The sequence below is a fragment of the Eleutherodactylus coqui genome, chromosome 11, assembly GCF_035609145.1.
Source record: "Eleutherodactylus coqui strain aEleCoq1 chromosome 11, aEleCoq1.hap1, whole genome shotgun sequence".
NCBI classification, from domain to species: domain Eukaryota; kingdom Metazoa; phylum Chordata; class Amphibia; order Anura; family Eleutherodactylidae; genus Eleutherodactylus; species Eleutherodactylus coqui.
This window is the reverse complement of record NC_089847.1, coordinates 135283462-135308332: the sequence shown is the minus strand read 5'-3', so window position 1 is coordinate 135308332 and position 24871 is coordinate 135283462. Positions and strand designations below refer to the sequence as shown.

The 24871-nt window shown below is 48.7% G+C and overlaps 1 protein-coding gene across 1 annotated transcript in view; it reads right to left on the bottom strand.

The window, feature by feature from the left end:
- PRMT3 (protein arginine methyltransferase 3) overlaps nt 1-24871 on the bottom strand; it is a 95140-nt gene that overhangs the window by 12097 nt on the left and 58172 nt on the right. The window contains exons 12-13 of the mRNA XM_066583593.1: nt 18431-18618; nt 15567-15653 (exon numbers count right to left, since the gene is read on the bottom strand). Of these exons, the coding sequence (XP_066439690.1) occupies nt 15567-15653; nt 18431-18618 (275 nt within the window). The remainder of the gene's footprint in view (nt 1-15566; nt 15654-18430; nt 18619-24871) is intronic.

The window sequence follows — 24871 nt, the reverse complement described above, 5'->3', positions numbered from 1 at the left end:
TCCCGATGATGGCGGGGCGCATTGACCTCCTCGGCAGGCTCACCTGGCCCCGCCCACTCTACATTACGGGACGTTCTCCGGCTCACCTGCCGCCCATTCTAGTTTTAAAGGTGCTGTCTGCTGAGCCGAGTATCACACCTGACAGGCATAGATACACTACCCCTCCCCCACACCAAACATGGTTTAGATACACAACTACCCAGGATCAGCTTAGATACATCTGCCAAGCCGGTCCTGTGCGACACGTCTGAAGAGACGCTGTATCCAAGCCGGTCCTGTGCGACACGTCTGAAGAGACGCTGTATCTAAGCCGTCCTTTGTGATACGTCTGCTGAGATGCTGTATCTAAGCCATCCTTTGTGATACGTCTGCTGAGACGCTGTATCTAAGCCGGCCCTTTGTGATACGTCTGCTGAGACGCTGTATTACACAGGATCAGCTTAGACACTTCTGCCCAGTAGACGAATTGCACAGAATTGGGTTAGATACATCTGATGAGGTGCTGTATCTAAGCAGATCCTGTGTGATACGTCTGCTGAGCCGACAACGGGGTCTGGTGGGGGGATGTCACCAGGTGTAGAGCTGACACCTGTATGTAATTTGATCATGTGACATGTCTGCTGAGACACTATCTCACAGGTTCAGCGTAGACATCTGCTCAGCATAGCGGCCATGATAGTAATACAGACCCCCCCCGCCCCCAATAGTTGGCCCAGTAGTAATAGTGAGCCCCCCAAGGTCCAGAGGCTGCGATGTCCCATACTAACTGGTTGGGGATCGCCAGACCCATTTGTCGGCTCTACACCTGGTGACAACCCCCCGCCAGACCCCGTTGTCGGCTCTACACCTGGTGACAACCCCCCGCCAGACCCCGTTGTCGGCTCTACACCTGGTGACATCCCCCCGCCAGACCCCGTTGTCGGCTCTACACCTGGTGACATCCCCCCGCCAGACCCCGTTGTCGGCTCTACACCTGGTGACATCCCCCCGCCAGACCCCGTTGTCGGCTCTACACCTGGTGACATCCCCCCGCCAGACCCCGTTGTCGGCTCTACACCTGGTGACATCCCCCCGCCAGACCCCGTTGTCGGCTCTACACCTGGTGACATCCCCCCGCCAGACCCCGTTGTCGGCTCTACACCTGGTGACATCCCCCCGCCAGACCCCGTTGTCGGCTCTACACCTGGTGACATCCCCCCGCCAGACCCCGTTGTCGGCTCTACACCTGGTGACATTCCCCCACCAGACCCCGTTGTCAGCTCTACACCTGGCGATATCCCCCCACCAGACCCCGTTGTCAGCTCTACACCTGGTGACACCCCCCACCAGACCCCGTTGTCAGCTCTACACCTGGCGACATCCCCCCACCAGACCCCGTTGTCAGCTCTACACCTGGTAACATCCCCCCACCAGACCCCGTTGTCAGCTCTACACCTAGTGACATCCCCCCAGCAAAGCCCGTTGTCAGCTCTACACCTGGTGAGATCTTCCAGCATTCTATTAATGAACCAGGAGGCTCAGGATGAGCGAGGGGCAGACAGAGCTGCAGTGCCCAGAAGACCGATAGAAGGCAGAATGAAGCTGAGAACCAAGAAGTGTGACGATGATGAATGTTGCATCGGAGGTCGGAATCTATCAGACAATCTAGTGAGTTCTTTGTCTGAGCGCGATCACCGCTGCGGACGTGAAACGAGAACCTGGTGGAGAGCGGCAAACAAACTGACTCGGCAAATCCCCGAAGCGTTGGGCTCTGCCAAGTAATTACTGCGGTTTGTAAAGGCTTCTGTGTTCTGGGCGGGTGCAGGGATTTAATGGCGCTCCATTCGGAAGGCATTGTCTCCGAGTATTGCATCAAAAGGCTATTTAAAACCCGCGATGACACGGAGGACGTGATCCACCGCGGTGCGAGAAGGAGCGGCGCGGCTCATCCCTCGGCGTATCACTGCCTAACCTGCTTCTCCATTACCACGGTCCTGCCAGTTGTAAAATCATTGACTCGTTAAAGCCGCTCGCCTGGAACTAATTACTTTTACTCCACAAAACTCTACGTATCCACAGAAAAAAATCCAGATGAGACAGAAATTCTGCAGTCTGAAGCAAGAAAACCCTCTACCTCCGTGGGCGTGTTCATCACCGCGTCCGTTCTGCCGCAATTTACGGAAAAACGACTACATTTAAAATAAACCGTAACTGGGCGCGGCGTCCGACTTATAGCCATGTTATATGTAATAAAAGGCGCATCAAGACTTAACCGTGTGCGATCCGGGGGCGACATGCACTTGGGCACACAACTCCGAGTCGCAGGCGACCTACACGGACCACACTGGAAAAAAAACCTCGGCATACACGGCGATTTTGATAAAATTACGCAAGCAGAAAACGTAATTTGTCTGCAACTTTTTGCGGCGTGACGAGGTCAGAGCCGCGATTTCGCCATTAAAAAAAGCCCAGAAAAGGTAAGTCCTGTCGCAGGCGAGCTGCTGTCAAACGCGTCTCACACGGAGGTCACTGCCGCCATAAAGCCAACAGCTGGGCATTTGTTGCGCCTCTCACGCCGCAGTCACATTGGGCTGAACACGACCCGTGGGCAGTCCTTACAGTGTAACAACGCAATATGGCGCCCGCAGTCACCACGTGGCCCGCGCCTGAAGGAAGCCGCCGTAAGACTGGTCTCATGTGCGTTATACAAAACGCAGCTCCGCAAACAAATCACGGACGACCGTCCCGACAGGCTGAACAGGCGGATCAACCAGCGGCAATATGGATGCAGGAATGCGTCCGTCTTACGCTCATGTGACATTCGTCCACTGCTGTAATCGCGCTGACGATATTCATGCGCCGGTCCTATCCGATGGCGATATGGATATACTCGCGTGTGAAGACAACACGTTTCTGTTTATTCCCACGCACGATTTGTCATTTCCGGCGATTCTGCGAGATGGTAAAACCGCCGCGTCGTATTTTTGTGCGATTCATCGCATAGAACCGCTGAAAATAATGATGGCGCACTGGGTGACCGGGTGTGAAGGTTTGAAAGGACATTGGCGCCAGTTTTCCGGATGGATATCGCATTCGCCGTCCGGCCGTATGATCTATTCGTGCGTTTACCCTGCCACAAGCTGCACAGAATTGGGATGCAGTCACACCGGCGAGCGCAATGCGGCTGCGAGAAACTGAGCGGTGGCGCTGGTTGCCTTGCGATCCCTTTGGAACAGCGATGTGTTTTGCAAGAAAAATATACGCCGGTGCGCAATTGTTTACGTGTATAAAAATGTAATTTTTTGTAAAAAAGAAACAATTAGGGGAAAAAAGTAAATAAATACAAGTCGCCGGCACGTGGCACGGAATGAGAACGCAATATAGCTTTTCTGGTCCATTGCAGATAATTGGCGATATCGCCCAAGAAGGAGGCGCACTACAGTTTTTCGATGGACCCGCCACACATCATGTTTCCCCAGGGCATCTGGCGGTGCGCCCGTCACACGTATAAACACACCTTCACAAAAAAACCACAAAAACACGAATGCAGCGCAAGCAACGAGAAAAAGGTCACAAGCACACACACGTCCGGACCCCGAGGTGATGAAGCCCCCCCAGTCGTCGCCTTCTGTGGGGCTCGGTGCTAACTCTTCAGCTGACGCCAATTTATATCCGTTCCCCAGAGAGCGGCCGGCAGTATGGCGGTCATTCTCAGCTCTCCCGATTGGTCAGTCTACATATAGAGCAGGTCAGCAAGGACATTCAGGATTCTGGAACAGCCGGCTGACAACCGAGATCCCTGACGCAGTAATGGTGGTCCAGTTGTCACCGCCGACCACGGAAACATCCTCTCTATAAACTGCCCGTCTTGGCCTTTCTGCTCGCTTCTCCTCACCTGGCCACAGCAGGTCCCACCTGAGGACAACGGCAGACGCTGGTCAGCAGGGAGACCTTCAGGGATGCAGCTTAGAAGTGCAAACAGAGAACCAGCAGAATTCTGAATGCAGCTCTGGATGTGACTGGAGAAAATGCAGAATGACCATATACTGCAGAACGCCTTCTGATGGGAATCCCAAAAAATCTAGAACCTTCCTGGTCAATGCCAGAGATCAATGAATGCCCAACCCCCCCCCCCCCCCCAACGGGTTCTGATTTCCAAGGCAATTAGCTATTTGCTCACCGGCAGGACGTAATCCTGAAGCCAGTAATGGATTATGCTTGGCTCCGCCATGGTTGACTTACTGGATTGATTTTCAGTCACCCACAAGAGCCGATTCCTACCGGCATAAAACACAATCATGAGCCATCAGCACCGACTGTCAGAGGACGGCGCGGGTTTATTTACTCCAGCGGGAGAAACCGACAACGGAGAATCCTAAGGGGGAGAGGAACGCCGACAGGACGAGGTAAAATCAGGGAACCACGAAAACCGGACCATGACATCACCTCCATAGAGTCAGACCTGGTGCAAGTGTTAACAGTTCTATCCTTGTACACGGGGGGGGCGGTATTATAACAGTTCTATCCTTGTACACGGGGGGGGGGGGGGCGGTATTATAGCAGTTCTATCCTTGTACACGGGGGGGGGGCGGTATTATAGCAGTTCTATCCTTGTACACGGGGGGGCGGTATTATAGCAGTTCTATCCTTGTACACGGGGGGGGCGGTATTATAGCAGTTCTATCCTTGTACACGGGGGGGCGGTATTATAGCAGTTCTATCCTTGTACACGGGGGGGGGGGCGGTATTATAGCAGTTCTATCCTTGTACACGGGGGGGGGGGGGGCGGTATTATAGCAGCTCTATCCTTGTACACGGGGGGGCGGTATTATAGCAGCTCTATCCTTGTACACGGGGGGGCGGTATTATAGCAGCTCTATCCTTGTACACGGGGGGGGCGGTATTATAGCAGCTCTATCCTTGTACACGGGGGGGCGGTATTATAGCAGCTCTATCCTTGTACACGGGGGGGCGGTATTATAGCAGTTCTATCCTTGTACACGGGGGGGCGGTATTATAGCAGTTCTATCCTTGTACACGGGGGGGGCGGTATTATAGCAGTTCTATCCTTGTACACGGGGGGGGCGGTATTATAGCAGCTCTATCCTTGTACACGGGGAGGCGGTATTATAGCAGCTCTATCCTTGTACACGGGGGGGCGGTATTATAGCAGCTCTATCCTTGTACACGGGGGGGCGGTATTATAGCAGCTCTATCCTTGTACACGGGGGGGCGGTATTATAGCAGCTCTATCCTTGTACACGGGGGGGGCGGTATTATAGCAGTTCTATCCTTGTACACGGGGGGCGGTATTATAGCAGTTCTATCCTTGTACACGGGGGGGGGGGCGGTATTATAGCAGTTCTATCCTTGTACACGGGGGGGGCGGTATTATAGCAGTTCTATCCTTGTACACGGGGGGGCGGTATTATAGCAGTTCTATCCTTGTACACGGGGGGGGGCGGTATTATAGCAGTTCTATCCTTGTACAGGGGGGGGGGGGCGGTATTATAGCAGTTCTATCCTTGTACACGGGGGGGGGCGGTATTATAGCAGTTCTATCCTTGTACACGGGGGGGGGCGGTATTATAGCAGTTCTATCCTTGTACACGGGGGGGGGGGAGGTATTATAGCAGTTCTATCCTTGTACACGGGGGGGGGCGGTATTATAGCAGTTCTATCCTTGTACACGGGGGGGGCGGTATTATAGCAGTTCTATCCTTGTACACGGGGGGGCGGTATTATAGCAGTTCTATCCTTGTACACGGGGGGGCGGTATTATAGCAGTTCTATCCTTGTACACGGGGGGGGAGGTATTATAGCAGTTCTATCCTTGTACACGGGGGGGGGCGGTATTATAGCAGTTCTATCCTTGTACACGGGGGGGGCGGTATTATAGCAGTTCTATCCTTGTACACGGGGGGGGGGGCGGTATTATAGCAGTTCTATCCTTGTACACGGGGGGGCGGTATTATAGCAGTTCTATCCTTGTACACGGGGGGGGGGCGGTATTATAGCAGTTCTATCCTTGTACACGGGGGGGGGGGGGGCGGTATTATAGCAGCTCTATCCTTGTACACGGGGGGGCGGTATTATAGCAGCTCTATCCTTGTACACAGGGGGGCGGTATTATAGCAGTTCTATCCTTGTACACGGGGGGGCGGTATTATAGCAGTTCTATCCTTGTACACGGGGGGGCGGTATTATAGCAGTTCTATCCTTGTACACGGGGGGGGCGGTATTATAGCAGTTCTATCCTTGTACACGGGGGGGGGGGGGGGGGCGGTATTATAGCAGTTCTATCCTTGTACAGGGGGGGGGGGGCGGTATTATAGCAGTTCTGTCCTTGTACACGGGGGGCGGTATTATAGCAGTTCTATCCTTGTACACGGGGGGGGCGGTATTATAGCAGTTCTATCCTTGTACACGGGGGGGCGGTATTATAGCAGTTCTATCCTTGTACACGGGGGGGGGCGGTATTATAGCAGTTCTATCCTTGTACACGGGGGGGCGGTATTATAGCAGTTCTATCCTTGTACACGGGGGGGCGGTATTATAGCAGTTCTATCCTTGTACACGGGGGGGGGCGGTATTATAGCAGTTCTATCCTTGTACACGGGGGGGGGGCGGTATTATAGCAGTTCTATCCTTGTACACGGTGGGGGCGGTATTATAGCAGTTCTATCCTTGTACACGGGGGGGGGCGGTATTATAGCAGTTCTATCCTTGTACACGGGGGGGGCGGTATTATAGCAGTTCTATCCTTGTACACGGGGGGGCGGTATTATAGCAGTTCTATCCTTGTACACGGGGGGGGCGGTATTATAGCAGTTCTATCCTTGTACACGGGGGGGGGCGGTATTATAGCAGTTCTATCCTTGTACACGGGGGGGGGCGGTATTATAGCAGTTCTATCCTTGTACACGGGGGGGGGGGCGGTATTATAGCAGTTCTATCCTTGTACACGGGGGGGGCGGTATTATAGCAGTTCTATCCTTGTACACGGGGGGGGGCGGTATTATAGCAGTTCTATTCTTGTACATAGGGGGCGGTATTATAGCAGTTCTATTCTTGTACATAGGGGGCGGTATTATAGCAGTTCTATTCTTGTACATAGGGGGCAGTATTATAGTAGTTCTATTCTTGTACATAGGGGGCAGTATTATAGTAGTTCTATTCTTGTACATAGGGGGCAGTATTATAGTAGTTCTATTCTTGTACATAGGGGGCAGTATTATAGTAGTTCTATTCTTGTACATAGGGGGCAGTATTATAGTAGTTCTATTCTTGTACATAGGGGGCAGTATTATAGTAGTTCTATTGTAGTACATAGGAGGCAGTATTATAGTAGTTATATTCGTTGTACATAGGGAGCAGTATTATAGTAGTTATATTCTTGTACATAGGAGCAGTAATATAGTAGTTATATTCTTGTACATAGGGGGTAGTATTATAGTAGTTATGTTCTTGTACATAGGGGCAGTATTATAGTAGTTATATTCTTGTACATAGGGGGGCAGTATTATAGTAGTTATATTCTTGTACATAGGGGGGCAGTATTATAGTAGTTATATTCTTGTACATAGGAGGCAGTATTATAGTAGTTCTATTCTTGTACATAGGAGGCAGTATTATAGTAGTTATATTCTTGTACATAGGGGGCAGTATTACAGTAGGTATATCATTCTTTTAATATTATAATATACAAAAATATAACTATATCGGATTCCGTTCATCCGGCTTACAGCTTGTTGACCTTCTAGAAGAGGATTATGAAGTACAGTAGAACTGCACCATCAGATCATTTGGTCGCTGCGGCTGTGGTTACAGATACAGTGTTCTTCCAATGGACCCATAAACAAGAATTATGGTGGTTTCTACTGTTGGCCTTGATGGAATACAATTCCCATAAATGCTGTGCTCAGCCTTGGTACCAGCAGCTTCTCGCTCTTCCCCGTGACAGTGGCCACAATAAACTTTTACAAGTCGTTCACAGGAGAGGAAAAAATACACAACAGGAAAATGATCAATTCAATGAGAAGAAAGGAAATTAAATGTTGTCAGGACGGTTTTATCTGGAGGGCGCCATTAGTCATTGTGATCGTCCCGGCCTCGTGTATTTCGCTGGAGATACAATGAACCAGTTGGCCACACGAAGTGGGAGGATAATGTTCTTGTGATGGGGTTTATCCAGGCATGAAGGAGCAGCGGTCCAACGCCCTGCAGCGCGGCCGCATAATCCACCACTAAACCCTCAGAAGAGGATGCACAGTGCCCGATGTAAGAGCTGCAGCATACGGGAAGGGATGAGGCTGCCGGATACTAACCGCAAGCTACAGACAGATAATGCCGCTTATTTGGAAGTTTAAGGCGCATTAACCCCTGCAAAACAAAAATCCCCCCTAAGGTCGCAATGACACGGGCAGCAAAGTCATATAAGTCACCCTACCAATATCTGCCGCACAAGCTGTAACCGCCTTGCAGTACTGATCAAAGCCTTGCCAGTTCTGCTGCAGTACATGCCACGGGGGCAAATGTGCCATTAGGTAGTCTGGGAAAGCGGAGTTTACATCTGCCACCTGGTCAGTCAGCAGAGCTCGCTAGTTGAGGATGCCCACTTCATAGGGTACAAGAGGGGAACCCATCACACTTATGTGGATAGGTCTGTCCTGTGTGAGCGGGGCTTGTACGGACTGGGATTCATACACAACCGCTGTCATCTGTCTTCTGATAGCCGATACCAGGCCACAATCTGTGTTCCTAGCGATCGTCACAGTTAACCCTTTAAATGCATCTAAAGCCCCCGATCAGAGTTCAGGCATCCCAAATGGGCCCCCACGATCAGATTGGGTGTTCTAGCAGCCAGCCGCCATCTGAAGGCCTGTTAACAGAATGCCCGCAGAAATATGTGCCACATGCACACTTAAAGAACAGACTGCAGTACATGGTATAAGGGAATAAGCAAGTACAATCATAGAATCCTAGACGGGTAGAGTTGGAAGGGACGCCCAGGGTCATCAGGTCCTCAAGGGTCATCGGGTCCAACCCCCGCTCAATGCAAGATTTACTCAATCACCCCAGTTCAAGTCCTCTTATAAGACCAAAAAAAAAAAAAAAAAGGACATGTTTAGCGCTGCCCGCTTTCCTGTATTTATAATAGAGAAATAAAAAAAACAAAAAAAAACAAAAAAACAAAACTATTTGGAATGACTTATTGAAGGAATTTATTCCGCAGGTTGATAGTCAGAAAAAATACTTACATGATTCCAGAAATGCACCGTTTTGCCCCCCCCCCCCCCCCCCCGCCCCGTCTCCAAGAACGCTTTTATAAAAAGTGATATGGCAGCCAGAAGTCTGACAAATATAAAATATTCTTGAAAAAAGTTTTTTTTAATGAATTGCAGCAACGAACAATCTAAGTCTTCAGCTCTGTGCGTCAGTATGATTACAACGCCAAATGTGTACTGCAGTGTGGGGGTCCTAAAAGCAAGACCCCACCTAAAGATAGTGCAAGGTTTTTTTCCCCCATTTCGCTCCAATTTGTAAGTGGTTTTTGGTACAATATGCGGTACATTAAATAGTAATAGAAAAGTACAACTCGTCCTGCAAAAAAACAACCCCCAGAAAGCCATTTTAACGGAAAAATAAAATAAAAAAAGTTATAATTTTTTGAAAGCAGGGAGGAAAGAAAGAAAAAAAAAATGGGAATAAAAACATTCCACGTCATTAAGGGGTTAACTTCTGTATGCAGCTCCGACTGAGAATGAAGATACTTCACCTTTGCGCTGATCTTACATCATAGATTATACTGTACACCATATGACGATCTCTCTACCATGATAGAGCAGGGCTGCACTGTACAGACTGGGTCTGATCAATGCGCATTAGAGGATACACAAGTATGTAAACGCAGAATAAAAGAAAAAATAATGAAAAATGTGAAATCCAACCCGCAGAACAAGTAATTACCGGGCGCAATTAGTCCACAGACTCAAATCAATATGTAGTTATGAGTGTGGAACATTATGTCAATGGAGAGCTCTATCATCCCGGACTGATAGGGGATTGGGGGGGGGGGGGGGGGGTTCTACTTCGCGGTGAAGGTCCTGCTCTGAACAATCATCACTGGGGGAGGCAGCAGCAGCGCCGGGGCTCAATATTCAGTCATCACTCCCGATGAGCCGTGAAGATGGGATTCTGAGTTAATCCAGCAGGGAGGCTGCCGACACGAGGCGCGGCCATCACGCCTGCTGATGGGATTTTCGCTGTACCCAGCAGGGAAGCTCATCTGTGTGCGTTTTACGTCAGTGACATTCATGATGGACTCAAAACGATTCCACCTCGTCAGCCTGGAGGTGATTTCATGTCACCGGCACAAAGATCAGAAGGCTTTTCCCCCCGAGCAGCCGCACGTTATACCGATCTCACTAGGAAGCCCGAACGTTCCCCAGTGGCGGTGTCCTCCTTGTCTGGTTCCCCACCTAGCTCATATGTTGCAGAACACTTACCATTTCTGACCGTTTTTATTTAAATCGGCGCCGGCATCTTCATACAAGTCACATTTCTTAAACATCGCCCCACATGACTAGTAGCGTATTTTGGTGAACTTTTTGATCAACTCCTATCTCAAAAAGAGATGGTACAAAACATTCTGCGCCGCATGTAAAGTCACTGCCAGCGGTCCGCTGGGTGGGCAGTTTCTCCTTATTGGACCATGTCCCCAAAAGTCACCCCTTCTCTGGCACAGACGTGATGATGTAGCAGACGTCAGCACCACGAATGATAGACCAGGAAGTGGGGGACTTAGCGGTGCATGCGGAGCGCCCCCTAGCGAATCCACTCACAGAAGAGCCAGGTGAACAGCACATACATCCCCTGTAGTCATCCACGGCACAGCGCCAGAGAAGGCCTCGTCCAACAGTCAGCCCGCCCATCAGACCGCTTGATGAGAATTTAAAGGCGGCGCAGGAAAAGCTTATACCATTTCCCCCAGGAATGAAGTAATCAGGGAGTTCATCCATGTAAAGTATGCATTTCCCCACCCAGCCGATCCCCCTGATCTGCTGCACATATAAACCAGCCCCTCTGGCTAGAGAATGCTGGTTCCCCTTCACTCTGGGGTTTTGTTTTCTTGCATGACTTTTCTGTTGTGTGTGCCTGTGCAAGTGGCCGGACATGGGGTATAAAACGTCCTGTTCTGTGTTACATGCTATCCCTAGTGGAATGGTGTGAACTGCATCCTGTCCTGCTTTGGATAGTTTTCCATTCCAGGGAGAGTTAGGTCAATAGTTCCAGCATTGGGCCGTCCTTCTTGGGACAATCGCCCTGCATGGTAGGTTTCATGTGGAAGTTGTCTTGGGAGGGTAGGGACCCATGAGACAATGAGGACCCTTGAGGTGGGCTCACGGGCTTTAGTGACTTGGCCAAAATATCTATTCCATCTCTTTACGTGTGCAGGTATGCAAGGCAAGTGTTTGTTAGTTGTTGGTTTATGTCTGTCCACAAGTACTGTTTGTAGTTCACGTATGAAGGAGACGAGACGAGACAGAAACTCTGGAGCAGTACACAGTGACTCCACCAGCAGAATACTGAGTGCAGCTCTGGAGTATAACACAGGATGTAACTGAGGAGCAGTACAGGATAAGTAATGTATGTATACAGTGACCTCACCAGCAGAATAGTGAGTGCAGCTCTGGAGTATTATACAGGATGTAACTCAGGATAAGTAATGTGTGTACACAGTGACCCCACCAGCAGAATAGTGAGTGCAGCTCTGGAGTATAATATATGATGTAACTCAGGATCAGTACAGGATAAGTAATGTATGTACACAGTGACCACCAGCAGAATAGTGAGTGCAGCTCTGGAGTATAATACAGGATCAGTAATGTATACAGTGACAACCTTGATATGTAGATTAATTCTGCAGATGACGTTTAATGACAGTCTCCCTATCAGTCATCTCACGTCGGTCGGATTTCTGCCTGTCATTTCTGGTCCTGCCATAACGAGGACAGATCCCGCAGTTGGACATTTTAATCATACAGTGGTGACGTATTTTATTTTAATAGAAAAACCTGACATTTCTGTGAAAAGCAGCAATTTTAAGGCCGGTTAGTTTAGTGGATTCAATTTACAGGGTCAAAACCAGGTCAATGCGACTAAAGACCCTCAGAAAGTGCGGAGCGATTGGCACATTTCATGCCCAAGCTGTGCGCGGTACGTTCTGTATAATTCCATTGACGGAAACAAGAAAGCCATTTTCCTGCGAGAATGAGCTCTGTGGGTAATGAGAACAGCAGGGATGATGGAGGACGGGATGAAGTGCGAGCCCGCGCCGTGAATACAGAGAGGCCAGGCTGCAGCGTCACACCGCTGCTACAGCCCATCCTACTACATGGAAGCACACATTTATGGCTGGGGACGAGGGGCTCACACGACGACGGCCTGGAGCGCACGTGAAGACGATGCGGGGGGTCAGGGCTCACCGCTACGCCCGCAGGGAGATTCTGATCTGGGTTTGGGCGAGTCAGGGGAACCTCTAGTGAGATGTTTTTGGGAAAGTTGGGTGATGACCGGCATTTCTATAAGTATGAAGCGGCAGAGCAGAATTGTGCCACCTTGGCAGAAGGACGACTCAAGGTCCTGTACTCACGGGCGATGCAGTTCATCACCAGCTCACCCCCTGAGGGCGCTTTCTACATGGCTGCTGATTTGCAAGAGAATTTGCAGCTAGAGACAAAACCTCTGCAGAGGAGAATCCTGAGTGATGGATGAACGGAACGCCGGCGCTCCTTAACGCAAGTGCAATTTACTCTAAAGACAAAGATCCGGAAGGTTCCCATTTGTCAGCAGAACTAATGTTTCTCTTTGTAGACTCCACAGCCGATGACTCCACATGAGAGCTAATCAAACATGTCAAAAAGAAGAGACGCCAAGTCATATACCAGCGCTCATGCGCTGCTACATCATGTCGCCACGCTACTACACCGTATGATACACCAGTACTGATAGACATCACATCCCAGAATGCAAATCACCAAAGCAAGCAGAGTGCAGACACAGAGCAAGCAGGAGATCTCATACTCCAGAGCTGCACTCACTATTCTGCAGGCTGCAGAGCCATTACAGGATGTAACCCCAGACCAGTAATGTATATACATAGTAACTCCACCAGCAGAATAGTGAGTGCAGCTCTGCAGTATAATACAGGATGTAACTCAGGAGCAGCACAGGATAAGTAATGTATGTACAGTGACTCCACCAGCAGAATAGTGAGCGCAGCTCTGGAGTATAATACAGGATGTAACTCAGGAGCAGTACAGGATAAATAATGTATGTACACAGTGACTCCACCAGCAGAATAGTGAGTGCAGCTCTGAAGTATAATACAGGATGTAACTAAGGATCAGTACAGGATAAGTAATGTATGTACACAGATACTCCAGAGCTGCACTCACTATTGTGCTGGTGGAGTCACTGTGTACATACATTACTTATCCTGTACTGATCCTTAGTTACATCCTGTATTATACTCTGGAGCTGCACTCGCTATTCTGCTGGTGTAGTCACTGTGCACATACATTACTTATCCTGTACTGATCCTGAGTTACATCCTGTATTATACTGCAGAGCTGCACTCTGGTGCACTCTGCACATTGTGCTGGTGGAGTCAAATACAGGATGTAACTCAGGAGCAGTACAGGATAAGTAATGTATGTACACAGTGACTCCACCAGCAGAATAGTGAGTGCAGCTCTGGAGTATAATACAGGATATATCTCAGGAGCAGTACAGGATAAGTAATGTATGTACACAGTGACTCCACCAGCAGAATAGTGAGTGCAGCTCTGGGGTATAATACAGGATGTAACTCAGTAGCAGTACAGGATAAGTAATGTATGTACACAGTGACTCCACCAGCAGAATAGTGAGTGCAGCTCTGGGGTATAATACAGGATGTAACTCAGTAGCAGTACAGGATAAGTAATGTATGTACACAGTGACTACACCAGCAGAATAGTGATTGCAGCTCTGGGGTATAATACAGGATGTAACGCAGGAGCAGTTCAGGATAAGTAATGTATGTACACAGTGACTCCACCAGCAGAATAGTGATTGCAGCTCTGGAGTATAATACAGGATGTAACTCAGGAGCAGTACAGGATAAGTAATGTATGTACACAGTGACTCCAGAGCTGCACTCACTATTCTGCTGCTGGAGTATAATACAGGATGTAACTCAGGATCAGTACAGGATAAGTAATGTATGCACACAGTGACTCCACCAGCAGAATAGTGAGTGCAGCTCTGGAGTATAATACAGGATGCAACTCAGGAGCAGTACAGGATAAGTAATGTATGCACACAGTGACTCCACCAGCAGAATAGTGAGTGCAGCTCTGGGGTATAATACAGGATGCAACTCAGGATCAGTACAGGATAAGTAATGTATGTACACAGTGACTCCACCAGCAGAATAGCGATTGCAGCTCTGGAGTATAACACTTAGTTTCAGGATTAGATTACAAGCCTGTGTGAAGACCCTCATGATAGGATATCTGAAGGGGTCACTTGCCAAGTTACCTTATGGTTCCAGCTCAGAACCAGGTTGATTTATGTACATTTAGAAGTGCTATTTGTAACGTTTTGTACAAATATGGATGCCGTATACAGCAGCGACTTCTAGAAGACAACCGAGGAGATCTTGGTGTTTGTCTTCACACATATGTAGAATTTATGGTCTTGTACCAAGCGAACAGCCCCTGCTCAGGGGGAATAATGTGCTTTATTGTTCATTTACTGCAAGGTTGGGCAGCGGCAGATGATAAATGAAGTGTCAAACTCTAACTAAACCTATCCCCTCCATCACCCCCCTCGCCAGTAATAGCCGGGATCTAGTACAATGGATTTCTATGTATCGTGTAGTCATGCTCTGGCGTTCTATTCTATTATAATAACCACGGTCCGGCGCTAATTCCACGCCGGCTGTCTGTACAGCATTCCTCTGTGCTGCATCCCTTTCTCATTATGGGGGATCTTCCGGGAACGGATAGAATGAGAATTGATCTGGCGTTTTATAATTTACGGGCAGGAAAAAAGTTCTATTAAATGGAAAGCGGGACGCCGAAGCGATGGCGAAAAAAAAAATCAAACTGTCATCGCATGGAATGCGAGGAGAATGATTCATTCCACATCCTGTAAACATATGGGGGGGTATTGAGAGAGGAGGCCCAGGTTACGTGGACGCCGTTTTTCCTGGTCTTCGGCGCCAAAATCCTAATCAGAATCCCAATATATTGATCACTGATTAACCCAATGTAACCTAATGGCAGACAAGTCACAAATCAATTCACAGCTCCCTCTGCAGGAGGCACTTGGCTGCGACCAATCATGAGCTTCGATAAACTGGAAAACCCTTTTTATGCGGCGCTGCGTCATACAGATGCTTCACATTTCCCCCTTGTCGAAGTGTCATCTGTCACCGCCGTGACGGCACAAGGACTGTCATAGCATGAACACAAGACAGAAAATGTAACCTGTTCCTGCGGGCGCTACCCCAGCTACACAGAGAAGCCGTCACTCACCGTACACACCCCGTCCTTCGTTACCGGCAGGGAGAAGTCTGTGCAAAAATCCAAATCTTTCACGGTGGTCGTCAGGCAGTTAATGTCCTGAAGGAGGGAAAAATAAGGAAAACTTAACAGAAAGGAACCCAAATCATGTGCAGAGAAGAGGAGTCCCGCCGCATTGTGCGAGTCTCTGTTACAAGATTGCATGTTGTGTCACTGAAGGTTCTGGTATATACAGCAAAAATAATAGGCCCAGGAGTCTGGGAAAGCTGGGTCACAACCATGTTAGAGCTGTAACTTGTCAGCTTTGCTGTGTAGACTGAGGTATGTCGGCAGAGTCATCTCATTAGTGGAAGGTGGACGAGTTAAAGGATGTCTGTCACCCGTCCCCATATTTATGAATCCTAGCCATGGATGGGGAAATGAAGGCCAACCTATTCATACTCTTGTTTTTATTATAAAGTCACTTCATGCCCCTGAAATTGCCTCATTTCATCTCCACATGCTGTAAATTAAGACCAAATCCTTCCATGGGCAGTTTTACTCTTCGGCACCGGTCCGGGCTTCCTTCCCTCTTTCTAAACTTGCGTCTTGAGCTGAAGATGCACTGCTCCAGACATTGCGTGTGTCGCACTTATTGGAAAGGCGCACAGCAGTGAATTGGCCGGTTGGCACTGGCTCACTGGCATCACGCATGCGCCTTTCTTAGCAGTGTGGCACATGTGCACGGTCTCTCACACCCTTAGAACAAGGGGGTAGGAGACGAAAAAAGCGCAGAAGAAAGAAGAACCCCGTGTATATTATACAGAGCGCTCCCCAAATCCTACTATACAGAAGTGACCACTGGGGTCCCGGACCCTCATCCTCGTCTTATCTGTACCCCCCCAACTCATCCGTACAATGATGGATTCCAGGAGGAGGAGAAAAAAAAAATCAATGCAGGAAATATATCTGAAGCCAAAATGATAAATTGTATCAAATGACCAGAAAAACAAACTGTAAATAAACTCAATAACTATTTTTTTTATCCTGTAGGGAAAAAAAACAGATTAGTTTAACCCCTTCCTGCATGTAACATCGAGAAGGTCAATACATGAAATAGAGAAGCCATAGAGACCATTAAAAGAAGTTTGCCGTGATAGACAACTCGCTGGTCAGTGGGGGGGTCCAATCTCTGGGACCGCCATCAATCCCAAGAACGGGGCTCCAGCAGTCCTGAAGTGATGGCAGCAGTGGTTGCGCAGGCGTACCACCACAAAGGCCCCATATGCTTCAACCTGTGGCATGTGCAATGGCCGCTGTCCTCCCTCCAGGATGTGCCGGAGCTCCCAACACTCAAACCCCCCAGGAGATCTGAAAGTGATCGCCCATCTAGTGGCTAGGGAATAATGGTGGCCCCGGCACACATCGCTCCGTTCAGCAGCTCCCAGGCGGTGGCTCAGAGGTGGAAGTGGAGAGCCCCATCCTAGTGCACCGCGCTCCACAGTCATGTAAGGAGTGGGTACATCTAGGGCTCATATGGACCCCACACCTAAAATCCATGCATGAAAGATTCATCTCTGGATTCTCCAATACGAATGAATGGCGATTAAGCGGGCCGCGATACGCACGGAATAAGAAGCGCAAATATGTCGTGTGAATGAGCCCTCCTAAATCATAATACTGATGCAGCCCTTGGAGAGTCTGACCCCCTGGTGTTGGGATATACACCGGGACTTGGGCTTCTCTTCTGGCCCCTTTATTCCACGGTTTTATAGTGACTCGCTTTTAAGCGTCCAGAAAGGCGGCCGCCGTTTTCTAATTATGTAATACACTAAACTGCTCTGTGATTGGCCATCACTAATCATATGAGCAGCGGTGGCCAATCACAGAGCAACTAATGTGCATTGGTAGTCCAAACTTTACAAATGCACTAGCCTAAAAATGGAGGCGGCCGTCGTGGCTGCATGAAAACAGAACAGAGTGCCAGGAAGAGGAGATGAAGTCCAGGTAAGACCCCGAGCAGCTTCCAGTCCCGGGATAGAATGCTGGTGGCGGGTCGCTTTAAAGGGTTCTACTAAAATGAAGTTAGCAGCGCCCGTCTGTGCCCAACATGCTAATTTACGCTCTTCTCCGAGTGGCGCATGGGCTCAACAGAATGTCTATGAGGGAGACCAAAGCTAGGCATCTCATAGGCCGGCCTTATGACCATCGCTGACGCACAAGTCACCCTATATATGAAGGGGCACACCCTTTACACGAGGTGCATCCTGCCTGCTCCACACGCCTACAGACGCAGGTTCTGGTGTAAATTATATATAACAGTGTGTCGGTCCGGGGCGTCCACCCCCCCCCCCCCCCCCAACAACCCACGGCCCCTAGTAGAAGAGTTGCGCAACACTCAGTCGCAAAATTTTCACATAAGCAAAGCTCGTCCCGAATGTTGCACTTTTTCCCCCTCCTTTCTTCAACACCAAAATCCTCTTGATAAATCTTCCCCCAGGACTGCCCACGGCTCGGTCACCGCGCAACCTGATCAGGTCAGCGCCTGTGCATCGGTGATCATTAGGGGTCTTAGCCCCAGCGGTCACAGCTTCTCACCTGCTTCTAGGACCGATGTGAACTCTGACAGATTAGTTACATTTTAAGCTTTGAGTTCACATAAAACCGGTAAAACTCCCTTAATAGTTTGATAAGTGGCGACTAACTGCGTCCGTGCGGCGGCCGATCAGCGAATAGAAAATGCATCTTCATAAGTTTCAGGATCTTAAAAAGGGAAGAGCAAACAAGCCCAGCACCCCTCATGTGCCAGGATGAGGGGCTGCGCAGTCACAGACCAAAGCGCAACACAGGGCGCCATTTTGACTCCCAAGTGGCTCCTCCTCCACGCCGATTATTACCTTTATGACGAACGGGTCGGAGATAATCGTGTCAGGATTAACCACCTCCACTATGGCTTCGGGAACAACGTCTTTCTTCATACAGGACATGTTAAAGCCATAGACGTCATCCCAGAACGCCAGCTTCCCAGTGTGCTTCTCCGGATCACACAGCGCCACAACGCTGATGTTACAGCGGTCCGGATAAACTGCAAGACACAAAGTACAGGTTACTATACAAGTATAACGGTACTGGGCGGAAAACATCCAACATACCTGGAGGAGTCCATCTACACACACAAGACGTATCCTGTACTGCTCCTGTGTTACATCCTGTATTATACTCCAGAGCTGCACTCACTATTCTGCTGGTGGAGTCACTGTGTACATACATTACTTATCCTATACTGATCCTGAGTTACATCCTGTATTATACCTCAGAGCTGCACTCACTATTCTGCTGGTGGAGTCACTGTGTACATACATTTACTTATCCTATACTGATCCTGAGTTACATCCTGTATTATACCTCAGAGCTGCACTCACTATTCTGCTGGTGGAGTCACTGTGTACATACATTACTTATCCTGTACTGCTCCTGAGTTACATCCTGTATTATACCCCAGAGCTGCACTCACTATTCTGCTGCTGGAGTCACTGTATACATACATTACTTATCCTGTACTGCTCCTGAGTTACATCCTGTATTATATCCCAGAGCTGCACTCACTATTCTGCTGGTGGAGTCACTGTGTACATACATTACTTATCCTCTACTGATCCTGAGTTACATCCTGTATTATACCCCAGAGCTGCACTCACTATTCTGCTGGTGGAGTCACTGTGTACATACATTAGTTATCCTGTACTGAACCTGAGTTACACCCTGTATTATACTCCAGAGCTGCACTCACTATTCTGCTGGTGGAGTCACTGTGTACATACATTAGTTATCCTGTACTGAACCTGAGTTACACCCTGTATTATACTCCAGAGCTGCACTCACTATTCTGCTGGTGGAGTCACTGTGTACATACATTACTTATCCTGTACAGATCCTGAGTTACATCCTGTATTATACTCCAGAGCTGCACTCACTATTCTGCTGGTGGTGGAGTCACTGTGTACATACATTACTTATTCTGTACTGATCCTGAGTTACATCCTGTATTATACTCCAGAGCTGCACTCACTATTCTGCTGGTGGAGTCACTGTGTACATACATTACTTATCCTGTACAGATCCTGAGTTACATCCTGTATTATACTCCAGAGCTGTACTCACTATTCTGCTGGTGGAGTCACTGTGTACATACATTACTTATCCTGTACTGATCCTGAGTTACATCCTGTATTATACCCCAGAGCTGCACTCACTATTCTGCAGGTGGAGTCACTGTGTACATACATTACTTATCCTGTACTGCTCCTGAGTTACATCCTGTATTATACCCCAGAGCTGCACTCACTATTCTGCTGCTGGAGTCACTGTGTACATACATTACTTATCCTGTACTGATCCTGAATTACATCCTGTATTATACTCCAGAGCTGCACTCACTATTCTGCTGGTGGAGTCACTGTGTACATACATTACTTATTCTGTACTGCTCCTGAGTTACATCCTGTATTATACCCCAGAGCTGCACTCGCTATTCTGCTGGTGGAGTCACTGTGTACATACATTACTTATCCTGTACTGCTCCTGAGTTACATCCTGTATTATATCCCAGAGCTGCACTCACTATTCTGCTGGTGGAGTCACTGTGTACATACATTTACTTATCCTATACTGATCCTGAGTTACATCCTGTATTATACCTCAGAGCTGCACTCACTATTCTGCTGGTGGAGTCACTGTGTACATACATTACTTATCCTCTACTGATCCTGAGTTACATCCTGTATTATACCCCAGAGCTGCACTCACTATTCTGCTGGTGGAGTCACTGTGTACATACATTAGTTATCCTGTACTGAACCTGAGTTACACCCTGTATTATATTCCAGAGCTGCACTCACTATTCTGCTGGTGGAGTCACTGTGTACATACATTACTTATCCTGTACTGATCCTGAGTTACACCCTGTATTATACTCCAGAGCTGCACTCACTATTCTGCTGGTGGAGTCACTGTGTACATACTTTAGTTATCCTGTACTGAACCTGAGTTACACCCTGTATTATACTCCAGAGCTGCACTCACTATTCTGCTGGTGGAGTCACTGTGTACATACATTACTTATCCTGTACTGCTCCTGAGTTACATCCTGTATTATACTCCAGAGCTGCACTCACTATTCTGCTGGTGGAGTCACTGTGTACATACATTACTTATCCTGTACTGATGCTGAGTTACATCCTGTATTATACTCCAGAGCTGCACTCACTATTCTGCTGGTGGAGTCACTATGTACACACGGTATGTATATAAGGTGTCATTCAAGCTGTTCTCTCATGTCTTGCAGATAAGGCTGAGTTGCATGCAGCAATATGTGACATTTGCACAAAGGAATGACACCTGCCAGACAATCTTCAGATAGTCACGAGTGAGGAGGCTCGTCCTGTTCTGGCCTCAGTCTGTAGGATTTTGTGTTTTCTGCTCCATAAACACCTTTATTATCACATCTGTATCTGCAGAATGTTCTGGAGTGAAAAGTCATAAAATCCCAAAGACAAGGAAAAGTCAAATCACACTAAAATATTAGCTGAGGAACAAAAACTGACTGCAAAATGCAACAGAAGACATGAAGTCAACTGAGAGCAGGAAGACCATGGAAATAAGATCCCTGCATCTACGGCAAGACAGACAATACAGACCGTCATAAACCACACTGTACATTACACAGACCGCCTGGAACAGTAAGGACAGGGATCTCCCCATATCCTGGCCTGCTAATAAAACGCATAACACAGAACCAAGTCACTGTGTACATACATTACATATCCTGCATTATACTCCAGAGCTGCACTCACTATTCTGCTGGTGGAGTCACTGTGTACATACATTACTTATCCTGTACTGCTCCCGAGTTACATCCTATATTATACTCCAGAGCTGCACTCACTATTCTGCTGGTGGAGTCACTGTGTACATACATTACATATCCTGTATTATACTCCAGAGCTGCACTCCCTATTCTGCTGGTGGAGTCACTGTGTACATACATTACTTATCCTGTACTGCTCCTGAGTTACATCCTGTATTATACCCCAGAGCTGCACTCACTATTCTGCTGGTGGAGTCACTGTGTACATACATTACTTATCCTGTACTGCTCCTGAGTTACATCCTGTATTATACTCCAGAGCTGCACTCACTATTCTGCTGGTGGAGTCACTGTGTACATACATTACTTATCCTGTACTGATCCTGAGTTACATCCTGTATTATACTCCAGAGCTGCACTCACTATTCTGCTGGTGGAGTCACAGTGTACATACATTACTTATCCTGTACTGCTCCTGAGTTACATCCTGTATTATACCCCAGAGCTGCACTCACTATTCTGCCGGTGGAGTCACTGTGTACATACATTACTTATCCTGTACTGCTCCTGAGTTACATCCTGTATTATACCTCAGAGCTGCACTCACTATTCTGCTGGTGGAGTCACTGTGTGTACATACATTACTTATCCTGTACTGCTCCTGAGTTACATCCTGTATTATACCTCAGAGCTGCACTCACTATTCTGCTGGTGGAGTCACTGTGTACATACATTACTTATCCTGTACTGCTCCTGAGTTACATCCTGTATTATACTCCAGAGCTGCACTCACTATTCTGCTGGTGGAGTCACTGTATACATACATTACTTATCATGTACTGATCCTGGTGGTGGTGGGGGGGGGGGGGGGGTTCACATTTTTCTGCACTTCCTACAAGTCATACATTGAATACATACTGCAGCCTGAACGGGCTGCTAACAGGGGGCACTAGATTGCAGAGCCCAGTGCTGCCCCTCGGTAGGTCAGTGGACGTCTCCGCCCGCATCTGTTATTCAATTACAATGTCTGCAGAAACCGAGGGGAAAAGATGAATAATTATTTTCCCTCTCAGGTAAAATTAACAAAGTGCTGATTGGACAGAAATCGCTCGTCATCGTCCATCTGAGGATTCACGCCGCTGACATCTGTGTCCTTCTCGATTCACTGCCCCAGAATCATTTGTCACTGGTAACAACTCACGTGGAGGAAGACCCAAGACGCGGCCGCGCCGATTACACATCCGCGCCGCACAAAAGGCTAAAAGGACATCAGAAGAAACGTCTCCTGAACACAAAGGCTGCGGAGCGCCGGCTTCATACAGAAGCATCAGCCCAAGGAAGGAGGACATTATAGCAGAGGCGGGGATTATAATGTAACAGGCAGCTGTTAGAACGGTCGGATAGTCTAGTAGTCGGCGATGACCTAACAGCTCCATATTAGTACATAAAGGTGGATATTAGAACCACCGGACGTTATACAGAGAGTTGGATGCTACATGACCGGCACATTATAACGGCTGGATGTGATGTCATTCTGCCATGAGGACGAGTCTGTAATAGAACAGCTGAATACTATTACAGTCCGATACCGCTAGGGCTCTTCTAGACCATTTAGCATGTGGCTATTATAATGGCCGGACCTTAATCCCATAAGATCCTATAACAGACACATTGTAACTGCGGAGGGTATTAGAACGCCATATTGTTACAATGTTTATAAACAGTCACTCGTATTATAATAGTTGCATATTCCCATAGCAGACATATAACGGTTGGATATCATGTAACAGTCCCCCATATACACCGGATCCAGCGCTCTCACTACTGGGGCCCTATATGAAACAATAGCGTACTTCAATAAGGCGGCATGGATGCGCTACATGATGATATGCTGAAGGGGCCCCTGGGGACCACGGAACATGGATGTCAATGTAAGAGCAAAACCCAGTTGCAGAGATGTGAGGACTCTACCCTCCGTGTCGCTCTACGCCCCGTGGCACCGCCGCCATGACTGAAGTATACTGGAAGTGCCCTCCTCCTATGATATGGCCCGATTATCCAAGAAGTCATCCACCGGCTGCGGGAGACTCAGGTACCGATCTGCATTGCAAGCCCCTGGAATGAACACCGGTCCAACGAGGCGATCGCGCCAAATTGCAACAGACACGTTCATGGTGAAACTTGCATTGCCTTCTGATTGGTCGCGCTCTTACTAGCAATTTGCATTATATCGGTCCCACCATGATGGCGTCAGCCTGGACGGTCGCACGGCTCCATGCATGTATCGCAGCAGGAGGACGACACTTCCAGTCCGCTCTCCTTACCTCAGTCCTAGCAGCGGTCCCACGGGGCTTAGAGCCGTGGAGAGTGGATTTCTGCGTCTCACATGCTGCTCTACAGCGCCCCCCGTCCAACAGTCTAGATATGTGGATCCTCTGCTAGGGGCTTGTTCACATCAATGCTGAAGGTTTTGCTCGGAAGCGGTCACTGAATTCCGTTAGAAGCGGATGAACCAGCGTTCCTGTAGAATGCCGGGAGGACGGGCACTGAACAGAGTCCAGTACAGTCATTGGGGTCCGTTGGCGGTCCTCAGACGGATCTGTCCAGCCAGTCGGCGCCGCCTTCACATCCATAGATTATCCTAACCTCGTCCGGCTAACAGCTGAGGATCTGTATCAGAGGAAAATACCAGTTTGCTTTTTGGTATTGGCCCCCAGCCATCCGGCGCGGTCAGGTGGTGTGCGGGCATCAGGTATAGGGCCGGCGTCACACGCCCGGATTTCAACTTCTAAATCTGATCGTAACCTCCGTGGACAATACGTGGTAATCCGCGTCTACTGAAAAGACAAAGTCCCGCATGCCCGCTCCGGTGACTAGATAGTCAGTGCGATATCCGCAAGCGGATTTAAAAATCACGTTTTATTTTTGTGCGGAATCCATGCAGACGGCCGCCATATAAGTCAATGTAAACCGTGCGACCCGCAGGCCATCAACAACGGACATTGCGTCTGGGCTGCGAGTACCTGCGACATCGCCTAGCAACGGCGCAGCAAAAATATGTATTTTAAATAGCAAATCTATACTGCGCATGACTGACAGCAAGCGTCTGCGGTCAACGGCATTACAGAGATGACAGGTACAGAGGGTCGCCGGCCGGGGTCAGAGCTAGACTCCTGTGGGTTCACAGATGCAGAATCCCACTCATTGTGTGCAACCAGCCTAAAAGAGGAGGATCACACAGACATATCCATCAGATGCCACCAGGTGTAGAGCCGACAACGGGGTCTGGTGGGGGGATGTCACCAGGTGTAGAGCCGACAACGGGGTCTGGCGGGATTAGATGTCACCAGGTGTAGAGCCGACAACGGGGTCTGGCGGGATGGGATGTCACCAGGTGTAGAGCCGACAACGGGGTCTGGCGGGATGGGATGTCACCAGGTGTAGAGCCGACAACGGGGTCTGGCGGGATGGG